General features: G+C 48.2%; 1 protein-coding gene across 5 annotated transcripts in view; it reads right to left on the bottom strand.

Annotated features, from left to right (window-relative positions):
- IMPACT (impact RWD domain protein) overlaps window positions 1-13,133 on the bottom strand; it is a 41,077-nt gene that overhangs the window by 19,801 nt on the left and 8,143 nt on the right. For 3 of the 5 annotated variants that reach the window (XM_068131184.2, XM_068131185.2, XM_078787065.1), the window contains exons 5-8: window positions 12,536-12,598; window positions 11,551-11,653; window positions 1,003-1,114; window positions 786-883 (exon numbers count right to left, since the gene is read on the bottom strand). In XM_068131184.2, coding sequence (XP_067987285.1) covers window positions 786-883; window positions 1,003-1,114; window positions 11,551-11,653; window positions 12,536-12,598 — 376 coding nt within the window. The remainder of the gene's footprint in view (window positions 1-785; window positions 884-1,002; window positions 1,115-11,550; window positions 11,654-12,535; window positions 12,599-13,133) is intronic. The other 2 variants (XM_068131186.2, XM_078787064.1) reach the window with 1 other exon arrangement.

Here is a 13,133-nt window from a genome sequence, read left to right as displayed (position 1 = left end):
ACACCAAACAGACCAACTACTTAAACGGCCTCAAGTATTCTCACATTATTGTGGTGTCGGCCAGGGAAAATGCTTGGCCCGGGTCTCACAAACCAACTGGCCAGGCCTAACTGACATTTGACTGAAGTTGAGAGGATACGGGCGATAACTCGCCTACCCTTTGTGAAGTACATCAAGGGATCTTTGACATCCACCAACTAATATTAGCAGATGGGACACTCAACTTGATGACCATTCGAGTGACGGTGGACTTTGTGATACAACAAACTACCTGCGAAGCACCAATCTGGCCATTTATAGTTGGGCCGAGAATCAAACCCAGGGTAGACAGCTCAAAGGAAGGTGTGCTACCTCTGCACCATCCTGCTAGGTCTATACACCAAACGTACCAAACTAAATCCCAACATGGTATTCAGCCAAAACACAAACTGCCTGTGATGTGAATGACATCTTCCCTATCCGCCATCCCATGTCAATTCCAACTCCCAATCATTTGACGGACCTTGCTTCTCAGACTGGGAACTGGAGAGCAAGCAGATTTTTCTCTACCTTTTAACACTACCTTTCCACACTATCTATGTAACTGTGCAATTAAGTGCTCAATAGTGACTGCCCCAGAGCAATGTGGGAAAAATATTTGGTTATGCCTAGAATTGGGAAGATGTAAGTGAAATCCTTTAGCTGATGAATCTCCGGCAGCATCCCACATGAGCAAATGCATTATGAGAATTGACTATTGCAGTCACTGCTGCTGCTTCCAGGACAGCTGGAGGAATACATCTCACTTGCTTTGTCTTCACAACTGGAGCCAGGTGAGCTTGAAAGGTGCTTCGTCTGTCAGTTAGCGGCTCTCCGTGTGCGATGACTGGCGTGAAAGGGTGATCTGTCGTAAAAGAGCAACAACTATAACCAGGTGGCTTAAATAGTTTTCTGTTAATCAAATTGCTGCAAGACCAATTTTGAGCATTTAATGCATCCACCATTCAAAGCTAAGTGTCATACCTGCAATGTTGTGATTGATAGAAATGGTATCCAAAAGCTTCAGAGAAAGATTTCCATCATCAAAGTCCTCTGCATCTTGGTCAACATCTTCCTCATCACTTTCTCCATGCCCCTGAAATTAGAATTTGCTGTTTGGCCAGAAGCGACAGCTTATTTGACACTATGGTGCGAATTCGACCTGGACTCTTGTTTATCAAAGGTAACGCGTGTATATTGATAATTGTCGATGGAGTTTGTGTTTATGGTGTTGTTAGCCAAGACCCATAATCACGTGTTTCCTGCATCAAGGAATGTGCTGCAAATAATTGTTATTGAAAATGAGATATAGAGGGTGGAAGAGCAAATAATTATGACGTTTCCGGTCAATAGAACCTGAGATTCATACAATATTTGCTGCATAGTATGTTGATGATTTCCTGTTAAAGGCCTCTGTGTTAAGGAGCATTTTGGGGGCGAGCGGTTTTTGACCGATGAGGCTATTAAGATTCTTTTTCCAAATGAATTCTGCAAGCATCCACTCCGATGTGAGAAGTGCATCCTCAAAAGTAGAAGACTCGGTGGTTTAATGGTTCGAGCATCCTCCGAGTCTGAGGTGGCGGCTCAAACCGAGTCATAGTGACCTGGTCTGAAACCATCCAAAACCTTGATCTTTTCTACCCCCGCTAATTTCACCCCAGATTCACTTTTTTGAAATACCAACTTCCTTCCTGGAAGTCCTTGCAGTGTCCATATGTTTTATACCTCTCCCACCTCCCCCCAAGCCCTCTCCCTCCCACAGTTCTCTCGATGTCCCTGCTCTCAAATGTGTTTGTGTCCTTCCCCCTCTCTCCCCATCTTGTCTGCCGCTCCCCTTATTTTGTGTTTTGTGTGTCTGTTTGATTTTTCTTGTGTGATAAATGTTAGCTCTTTCACGAGCCTCGATCTTGTATATGTATACAAAATATATATATATATACCAAAGCCTTTACAAATGACACGTACTGCTTCCTTGCTAGACGTTCAGGAATTAAAAGCATAGAGCACGGACAATCCCCATAGGGTGGCATCCATGGAGAGGAGGAAATTCTTCCTGCGGAAATGCCCTGTTGAGTGCGATGAGAAAGGCTGCGCTATTGTTGTGACATCACTGGTACCCAGAGTACCCTGAGAAATGATGGCACTTCCGCCAAGCTCAGTTGCTATGTTTGACTCATCTTACAGTCCTGTGTCGTGTTCTCATTTATTCGTCTGTACGTCCGTGTATGTCAGATGCATTTGTGGCAGCTCCACTACGATGCTTAGATCCTGTTAAAAAAATAATTGAAAAGTAATGTACGATTTTCGAAAAAGAGAAAAATGCAACCTTGGTTACGAGTATAAACAAAAGTCCAGGATCAATTTTTAAACAAACTCAAAATACGTGACTTTCAAAATGACGTATGAATGCCAATGAGACCTTCTGCGCATGCACTTTGCATTTTCAGTGACTCATTTATGCTTGCCGGCTAGTGTGAAATGTGTACTTCAAATAGTCTTTTAAACATAATTTTCAGCATTTAGACAGAAGAGTGGCAATTTCAGTGTGGTTAACCCAACTGTTCTGTTCCTGGATGCAAAACAGACTCACAAAAGATAGGAATACGATAAGTATCCATTGATGAGCGGTGTTGGGTTCATACCTTTTCCTGTTGGTACAATTATCGAGTGGTGGCCATGGATATAACAGATACACACACACGTCACATACACACACACAAATATACACACACACACACACACACACACACACTTAATTAATTGTACAGTATCGGTTGTTCCTAAACTTAAATAATTTAAAGGATTGTTGTAAATGATGTTAATTTATATACACATCGAGTACAAATCGAGTACACACACACACACACACACACACACACACACACACACACACACACACACACACACACACACACACACACACGCACATATATATATACACACACACAGACACACACACACACACACATACATATACACACACACATATATATATATATATATATATATATATATATATACATATATATATATATATATATATATATATATATATATATACTGTATATATTGTTGCGGATATGGGACTTGGCCTCAATATCCGCTTGTAAATACTCCCCTATTTCCCCAATACTCCCCAACTATCCCCAATCCCCCATTCCCTAGTCCCATTGCCTGTAAATAACACTCTGTAGAACCGACCTTCCCCTCTTTCCCCCATTAAATGTCGTGCCCAGGTCCACCGCATCTCACGTAGACAACTTTCGGACATCTTGCTAGTTATTCTTAGTCTATGTCAGTTAAGGACTCGTTTCCATTAATTCTGACTCTTCGTTGCACCAGAATGTGATTATATGGCACCAGTAGTGAGTTTAGGACCTTCCCATACCTCCTCCCATCTTCTTCCCCAAACAACAACTACAACAACAACTACAACAACAACTACAACAACAACTACAACAACAACTACAACAACAACTACAACAACAACTACAACAACTACAACAACGGCGCGGCGCGGGGGGAGTGTGCGTCCTCACACCGGCTCGGTTAGCCGCCATTGACCATGCGCTCCGACGGGGTTACCACGAAGGGGCTCCCTGTCAGCCCCTCGTCAAGGGCGGAGCCGGTAACCCCCCCCCACGCACCCAATGAGAAGCAACGGGCCGATTCCATCTGGGGCGGAGCTAACGAGCCGAGGGCGTGTCACTCCCCGCCGGATATACGCGGCCACTTACCGGATGTGAGGTGAGATGCGCCCCCAGCTTGAAGAAGAGCCAGTCACGACCTCCAAGCGCTGAGCGAGCTCCACGCATCGACCCGGTATTGCAGTACCTCCGAGAACGGTGCACCCCCTCCGAGAACGGTGCACCTTGAGCCATCGACTGCCCGCTTTCCTTGCCATCAATCCCCGTGTGAGTCAGTTTTTGTCCTGTTTATCTGTCGTCTGTCAGGGAATAAGATAAGTGTGTCTAAGTGCCTATCTTCCTATGTTGTACCTCTCATCGTTGTAATCTGACCTTCCGCCATAATATAACCTCCTCCGGAGGTCTTGAGAACTGAACCTTTGGTGTCGTGTCATTTTAACCCAGCCGTTGTGTCCTTTTCCTCAATTGATTTAGCATAGCGCGATTTGGCCAACGTTCGAGTGGAATCGGGTAAACTGTGCAGACGTGGTCATACCAAACCGCTCGGTAAACCAACATCCACAACCGCGTCTGTAACATTTGGTGTCAGGAGTGGGATTGGACCCGGAGCGCGTTTACGCGCTCGAAATTATAACGGCGAAATTTGAATTTGTTTTACGGAAATAAAAACCCGAATTTTGAAAGTCGCGCTATGGCAGACCAAGTCGGCTGGGGTCCGGTAGTGGAGAGTGAGGCAGGGTCGGTCCAGGACCAAATTGAGGGACGTGAGGAGAGCGAAGCAGCGAGGGTAGCAGACGCACAAAATGGCGCCCCGCTGGTCACCGCGCCCGCGACCGTGGCAGCGCCCCTGGTGGATTTGAACCTTTTCCTCCTGCAAATGAGGGCCCTTATGGAACAAATGAGTGAGCGATTAGAGAACCAAATGGGGGACATGAGGGACGAAGCGAGGGCTCGGAGTGAGCAATTGGGGGTAATGGGAAACCAATTGGGGGTAATGAGGGACGAAGCGAGGGGTACCGGTGAGAAGTTAGACAATAATTTTAAGGAGTTAGACAAGAAATTTGGGAAGTTAGACAATAATTTTAAGGAGTTAGACAAGAAATTTGGGAAGTTAGACAATAATTTTAAGGAGTTAGACAAGAAATTTGGGAAGTTAGACAATAATTTTGAGGGGTTAGACAACGGGATAAAAGAGGTGAAACATGGGTTAATGGGGGTAGAAAATAGAATGGCTGCCCAGGAGAATCAGATAGAAGGAGTGAAAAATGGGTTAGAGGGGTTAGAAAACAGTATGGAAGGCAAATTGAGGGACATGAGGGACCAAGCGGAAAGGGAAGTTAAACAAATGGGGCAGCAGATAGAGGGGGTCAGAATGGGGGTAGAAACCAAACTGGATGCTCACAGGGAGGAAATGGAGCAGATGAGGGTGGCATCTGGGCAGGAGATGCAAGTGATGGGAGAGGAGATCAGAAGAGGAGTGAGTGAGGAGGTCGGAGGAGTGCGCGAGGAGGTGAGGCACTGTAAGGAGCACATGGAGAAGGAGGTGAGAAAGGGGACTGTAAAATTGCAAGGGGGCATAGAGGACCTGACGCAGGAGGTGGAACAGCTGACGGAGGGACAAAAAGAACTAACGGACCAGGTAAAGAAGAACACAGCGGTAATAGGAGGGTTAAAAGCGACACAAAATGACTTAAAAAATGACTTAATAGCGACGAAGAGGGAATGTCAGATGGTACGTGAGGGACTGACAGCGAGGTTGGACGAGGTGGTAGAGGTAATGGAGACGAAGGACCGGCAAGTGAGGACGCACATGGAAACGGTCAAGGTAGCCTTGGAGGACGAGCTTGAGGAGACGTACCGGGGAATAAAAGAGGTGAAGCAGAAACTAGAAGAAGTGGAAGAAGGGGTGAGCGAAATTAAGAAGCGACGGAGAGAGGATAAGAAAGAGATAAAGGAGGAAGTAAAAGAATTGGTCCAAAGTCTGTGTTCGGATCGTGATGATGTGCTCATTAACCGGATGAGGGATTCGCAGGTGATGGAGGAGAAGCGAAGAGGAAGAGGACCTGGTGTAAGTGGTGACCAATATGGTCGTGCGTATGATGCGCCAGGGGATTTAAGAAGCTTGGGGGTCGAGATGGACCCGGGTGTTCGTGAGAGGCCGTTGGTGAAGTGTGCGACAGGTCTGGTGTGCGAAAGAGGAGGTGTGCGAGAAAGTCCGACTCTGGGGAGTGTGAGGAAAAAGTGCGTGCCAAGGAGTGAGGGTGCTGGCGAGAGTGAGTCGGTCGTAGCGCGTGTGCGAGGGAGCACATGGAAGCGCGGTGTGGTAAGTGTTACAGAGGGTGTGACGGGAGAGTGTGCGCAAGGGTGTGCGCGAGAAAGGTGTGTGACGGACAGGTGCATGGGGAAAGAGTGCGCTGTCAAAGGCAAGGAAGAATGCACACCTGTGGTGAGTGTTACAGAGGGTGTGACGGGAGAGTGTGCGCAAGGGTGTGCGCGAGAGAGGTGTGTAACGGACAGGTGCATGAGGAAAGAGTGCGCTGTCGGGAGTAAGGGCGAGTGCGTTGTCAAGAGTGGTGGTGAGAGGAGTAAGAGTGACAAGGAGCGTGAGTGGGAATGCACGCTGGAGTTGGTGGTGAGGCACGTGGTTGGGTGTGCGAATGAGAGCACACCTGTGATTGTCACAGAGGAGGTGACCGAGGAGGGGGCGCGAAGAGGTGTGTTGGTAAGGTGTGCGAGTGACGAATGTGTGCCAAGGTGTTCGGTGGTCAGGTGTGTGACCAAGTCTGTGAGTGGAATGAGAGTACCTGGGTGTGTAAGGAAAGGTACGAGGAGAATGGAGACGGCTGGATGTGTGAGCAAGGAACGGGCTGCGGGGTGTAAGAATCCAGGTGAAGCATCGACGGTAACCAGGTTAGAGGTTAGGTCGACTTTTAGCCGAAGCGGGCCCTCGGTGCGTGCCGGGCCTCGCTTTGAACGGCCGCGTCCGTGCTCCACTAGGCGGAGCGGGCAGCCCGATAGAAAGGGTCGTCATGGCGACCACTTTTTGTTGAGGCATTCCGGCAGGTCGAGATCGGGACATTGGATGGCTCCACGCCGAGATGGTGCGTGGGATCTCGGCCCGGGTAAGCCCCCGTCCCTGCACCGAATGCGGGACGTGTCCAGCCGCTGGCACCAAACAACCCGCATTCATGGCTTGGCTTTACAAAGCCGAGCTTTAGAAGTGAATTGGCGCACCGAGAGGCATTAGTGAGTAGACTGTGTGATGAGGTTAGTGTTTTGGCCCCAAAATTAGAGAAAAACAAAATTAGATGATTGGCAAAGGATTGGCAGTAATGATTGGCAGATGATGAGTAGGATTGGCAAATTTTTGAATTTGTTGCAATTTGCTGTGCAAAATTGGTAGTGAGCGATGGGCCCGGTGGGTAAGGGGGGCGTCCTTGCCACCCTTCCCATATGTGGGGCAAATGCGCAATAGCTTATGGGGTGTATGGCAGTGAAAACTAGCCCGGGTGGGTAAGGTTATATTGATAGGGCCCTAGAAGATGACATTAGGTGACGATAAGGTTTAGTTAGTGACTGATACCTGTAGTGGGGACGCAGGTAGTTTAGTGTGGTTGATAATGACGAGGGAGCGCAATAGTTTAAAGGGACGACTGGGAAGCGCAAGTTTCAGAGGGGAGTAGTTAGCTGAGATGATGCCGTGTGTTTGAAGATTGAACAGGTGTGATTGAACAGGTGTGATTGCACAGGTGTGCAACTGGACAGGTGTGTGGAGCAGTGTGTGAGTAGTGAGTGTTGTGGATCAGCGCGAATGCGCTTGGGGAGAGAAGGGTGCAGGCGGCACCAAGAGTGAAAACACAGGTGTGCAGGTACAGGTGTGTGGAGAGAGTTGGAGTAAGTGGTACGGAGTGGTGTGCATGGTGCGAAGGTGTGGATGGGGGAAGAGTGGACCCCTTTCACGAGTACCCGGGGCGGGTAGTGTAAGTGTTAGGTAGAGGGTATAGGTAAATTGTGGTTGGATATTGGCATTTGTGGTGCGGTTGCAGAATGGTATTGTGGATGGGTGCATTAGTGTTGTGGAAATGGCTGGGCGTGTAGCCTGTTAGTGTGTGTAGTTGGTTTGGGCACTCCACCACTGTGAGGATGTCGGCCAGGTGAGGCCGCAGGTGGGCTCTGGGAGCCGTTAGTGTCAGTGGGTGCCTGAGGATCCCGGGTGTGGATCGGGCAGCCCGTGCCAGAGAGGGCACTGAGGGGGTGAGAGTGCGAGAGGGCCTTCCCCAGTTAGTTAGGTTAGGGTGAGGAGCAGGTAAGCTCGGAGGCAACTGCAGTGGTGGAGGTGTGCAGGTGGGTAGACCCGCTGGGAGAGGTACACGTCGCGGCCCAGAAATTGTGCGAGGGCACCGGGAGATGAATCGGGGGAGTGAGACCCCAAATTGAAAAGCACCACAGTTTGGCCAATGGGAATTGGTTTTTAGAACCCATAGTGTAAGAGGGCCAATGGTTTGGCCGGAGAAAGACCCCGGGTAGTGTAAAGTTGTTAAAGTCATTTAGGAGATAGTTAGGATTGATGAACCTGTCACACCATACGCAGCCACTTACCTGTGGTGATGATGATGACTCCACACCTGTGTTTTCTTTGTTTTGTGCAGGAAGGAGGATTGCTGTTGGATAGGTGAGACGCATCACGACGTGGATGAGACATTGGGGTGATTCCATCTCTCCCTCCTTAGGAGGGACTGATGATGAATTGGTAATGGCAAATTTTGATGTTCAGTTGGAGATGGCAAATTTTGATGAGAGTTGAAAATGGCAAATTTGATTGGTTAGGAGGGAGAGAAGACGAATTTGGTTTATGGGAGGAACGGGGAAGACAGTAGGGACGTTTGTTGATTTGTAAAGTAGATGTTTATGGGTAGTGTTGTGTTTTGTGGATGCAGTAAGGGGTAAGGGAGGGGCCATGTAGGTTACCTGGTGGGGGGGGGGGCGTACGGTAGGAACGTACCTTTCTCACCTGGTTCCCATGTGCCCCCAGTGTGCATTACCTTGCATTGCGTGCACTTTTGCGCCCTTACCACCTTACTCACTTGTCTGCTTCTTTTGTCTCCCACCTCCGAGGATCTGGCTTTGGGGCAGAGAGAGAGAGGAGAGAGAGGTGCTGGCTTCGCAGTTGTGGGCCTGCACTTTCGCTGCTTGCTGCCTGGATCGATACACCATATGGACCGCAATGTTTGTGGCCACCCACAATGGACCGCAGTTCTTTTGCGGCCAAGCACCACCCATGGATGGACCTATGGGTCAACGTGGCACCTATGCCATACAAGGTGAACCACTAACAGTTGGCCCCCTGATGGCCACAATAGAGAAATGGACGCGGTTGGCGCCTTTCTTTATTTTTTTGAAAGAGGCAAGAACACCAAGTGCACCACACGAAGGCAAGACCAGCGGCAGAACATCGGCCGGCTGCGACACCACCGGTGATTTATAGACACTTTATTGGTGCACCGGATGGTGCTGACTGTGTGATGGGGTGGTGCTTTTGGTGCTGGGAAGGGGTGCTCTGCACATTATTAAAGGCCGTAGGCCACAGAGCACTCGTGGGTTGGTGTATCGATGCTGGCATGCGTGCTCTCTCTATGCATAACATCTGCATGTGTTCCTCCAAAAAACAGGTCCTGGATCGTAGTGTAAATATCAGCGTAGTCTTGTAAATAATGCTCCCTACCGGCTGTATGTTTAGTTTGCGAATTCTTTCCGGATTCGGTTATCCTGTGGGTGTGTTTCTGTGAGGAGAAGGGTGCAACGTCGCAGGGGGACATATTTACTCATTTGTGAATATCTGTAAAACTGTCGCACTCAGGGTAGAGTTAATAGTAGAGGGAACTACATCTGAGTGCCACACTAAAATAGGTAAAAATTTATCGGGTCGGGACGCCCCGAGGGTAGAGAAGGGTGCAATGTTGCGGATATGGGACTTGGCCTCAATATCCGCTTGTAAATACTCCCCTATTTCCCCAATACTCCCCAACTATCCCCAATCCCCCATTCCCTAGTCCCATTGCCTGTAAATAACACTCTGTAGAACCAACCTTCCCCTCTTTCCCCCATTAAATGTCGTGCCCAGGTCCACCGCATCTCACGTAGACAACTTTCGGACATCTTGCTAGTTATTCTTAGTCTATGTCAGTTAAGGACTCGTTTCCATTAATTCTGACTCTTCGTTGCACCAGAATGTGATTATATGGCACCAGTAGTGAGTTTAGGACCTTCCCATACCTCCTCCCATCTTCTTCCCCAAACTACAACAACAACTACAACAACAACTACAACAACAACTACAACAACTACAACAACGGCGCGGCGCGGGGGGAGTGTGCGTCCTCACACCGGCTCGGTTAGCCGCCATTGACCATGCGCTCCGACGGGGTTACCACGAAGGGGCTCCCTGTCAGCCCCTCGTCAAGGGCGGAGCCGGTAACCCCCCCGCACGCACCCAATGAGAAGCAACGGGCCGATTCCATCTGGGGCGGAGCTAACGAGCCGAGGGCGTGTCACTCCCCGCCGGATATATGCGGCCACTTACCGGATGTGAGGTGAGATGCGCCCCCAGCTTGAAGAAGAGCCAGTCACGACCTCCAAGCGCTGAGCGAGCTCCACGCATCGACCCGGTATTGCAGTACCTCCGAGAACGGTGCACCCCCTCCGAGAACGGTGCACCTTGAGCCATCGACTGCCCGCTTTCCTTGCCATCAATCCCCGTGTGAGTCAGTTTTTGTCCTGTTTATCTGTCGTCTGTCAGGGAATAAGATAAGTGTGTCTAAGTGCCTATCTTCCTATGTTGTACCTCTCATCGTTGTAATCTGACCTTCCGCCATAATATAACCTCCTCCGGAGGTCTTGAGAACTGAACCTTTGGTGTCGTGTCATTTTAACCCAGCCGTTGTGTCCTTTTCCTCAATTGATTTAGCATAGCGCGATTTGGCCAACGTTCGAGTGGAATCGGGTAAACTGTGCAGACGTGGTCATACCAAACCGCTCGGTAAACCAACATCCACAACCGCGTCTGTAACAATATATATGCACACACACACACACACACACACACATATATATATATATATATATACACACACACACATACACACACACACACACATATATATACACACACACACACACACACACACACACACACACACACACATATACACACACACACACACACACACACATATATATACACACTACACACACACACACATACACAAACACACACACACTTTTCCTTTTACCAATAGATGCACAAATCTAGTATAAGTTCTCTTGTAAGTATAAGCCCTGCCACAGAACCAAATATAAAATATATATTTATAACACCTGCTCCCACTCAACACTCAACCCAAACGTGATAAATAATATTAAAATATTAATAGCAAATATCACATCATTTTTAACTTATCCTGTGCATTGACAAGACCCAGGTATGACATCAGTGTTAAGAAACGTGAAGGTTTGGGTAGAATGCACCCATCTAAGAACCTTTGGGCCTTGCACCGGTCTACGTCCTCAGTTGTTTGCATTACGCCCCGCTTCAAGCCATCAGCCTTTTGGGCGAGTTAAGAAAGTACCCCAACTCTTTAGTTGTGCAGAGGTACACCCTTTTCTCGCAGGTACATTCCAAAGTAGTTTTGGCTTATTTTAGAAGCTTTGTGAGTGTGAGTCCTTTTTGGGGTAACAATCCTTATCTTGCTTCTGCGCATGCGCACCGAGCATTTTAGAGCAGATTACGCCAATTTGAAAGTCGCGTATTAGCACAAGAATAGTAGAATGCATCAAGTGACGCAACACCGGAAAAGAGCAATGGCCGCCGAGTCGGATTTTTGCTAACCGTTTGGCTTCCTGCACCAGGCTCGTCTGTGCTTTCCAGCTTTTGGAGAAATTCTCGCAGCCGCTCCACCCAGAGATGCACCATACTCTCCCCAAGATGCTCGCTGTCATGGAATGGAAGAGCAGGTGACTATATACAGCCTTCGGCATAGCTTTTGAAAACATTTTTTAAAATTGCAACATTTACAGCAGAGCGCAGCAAAATGCAATTCCATTGATGTCTCTATAATTCACCCGATGTTCTTTAAATGGCTAAGTTTCATCTACCCACCTGAATAAAGCCTGTACTGTGGGGGATACCCCATAGAGGCATAATTCACGAGCACGGGACCGGTGGGTCTATTGACGGTATGGGCGTGGCGTGCGCTCGGGTGTTGGAGCCACGCCCCTTTAGGAGGATCGGGCGGAAGTCATTGGGGATATAAAAAGACATGAGTTCCGGTCGGGTTTGAGTTCTGTGGAAATAAAGGAGCCTTGAACAAGTCAAGAAGTTTTTACCCTATCGTTGTCCGCAACTCCTGCAGTACTATTGTTTTAATCGTCAAGATGTTTAGCTTAAATTATGTACAAAATTGTTTTCCATAATATTTCGACTGATGCTTAAAAATGGTGAGTTTGTACGCCTCCCCTTAAGGGGAGGTCTTTGGGGAGATCGGGGGGGGGGGGGTCTTTGGGGAGATCGGGGGGGGGTCTTTGGGGAGATCTCTCTCAGGAGTGGTGAAAAGTCGAGGTTCATGGAAGAACCGGAACACAGAATAGAATCAAAATAACACAGGAGAAACACACTAACAGTGGGGTAAAAGGAACAGAGGGACACCTGGAGAAAGAATCGGTGAAGGGACAATGAGAGAATAAGGGGACAGGGGGTGAACAACCTGTGGATACAAGCTCAAACACGGAACGAAGCTTTCTCTTATCTGATGAATCTGTCTATTGATTGGTCAATCCAATTTGATGTAAATTACATCACCATAAATGGGACCGACCTGTATATCTGCTCCAAGCTGCATCCCAGGGAATACAGCTGTTCTTGCGAAAGCCAGGCACAACTGGGATATATAGCACATGCAGAACGGTTAAAATGTATCCACATCTTTCTTTTTTTTGGAAACAAGATCGAGGCTCGTGTAAGAGCTAACATCGATCACAAAAAAGACAAACTGACACATAAAACATAAAACATATGATAAAGGGAGCGGGAGAACAAGATGGAGAGCAGGGACATCGGGAGATCTGTGGGAGGGAGAGGGCTTGGGGGGAGGAGGCATGGGAAGGGGCGTGGGGGGGAGAGGTAAAAAAACACGTGGACGGTAATAATTTTAATAATTTTTAACGGTAATAATGGACCCCTGATTTAGATATAGGTCTGGTGTTGGCTTAACCGTTAAGGTGGTTGGCTTGAGATCTTAGGGTCTTGAGTTCAAGCCACTGTCATGCCGTTGAATTAACATCACGTGGGTTGACTCAGTCTGTCATCCTTCCGAGGTCAGCAAAATGAGTACCAGATGACTAGTAATGGAGGGCATTGCATCGGTGGCACAGCCTCACACCCATAAAATGATGACTAGCCACAGTCTGCACACG

Source organism: Myxine glutinosa, chromosome 11, assembly GCF_964187855.1.
Source record: "Myxine glutinosa chromosome 11, kmMyxGlut1.1, whole genome shotgun sequence".
Lineage (NCBI taxonomy): Eukaryota > Metazoa > Chordata > Myxini > Myxiniformes > Myxinidae > Myxine > Myxine glutinosa.
This window is presented reverse-complemented; position numbering and strand designations above follow the sequence as displayed.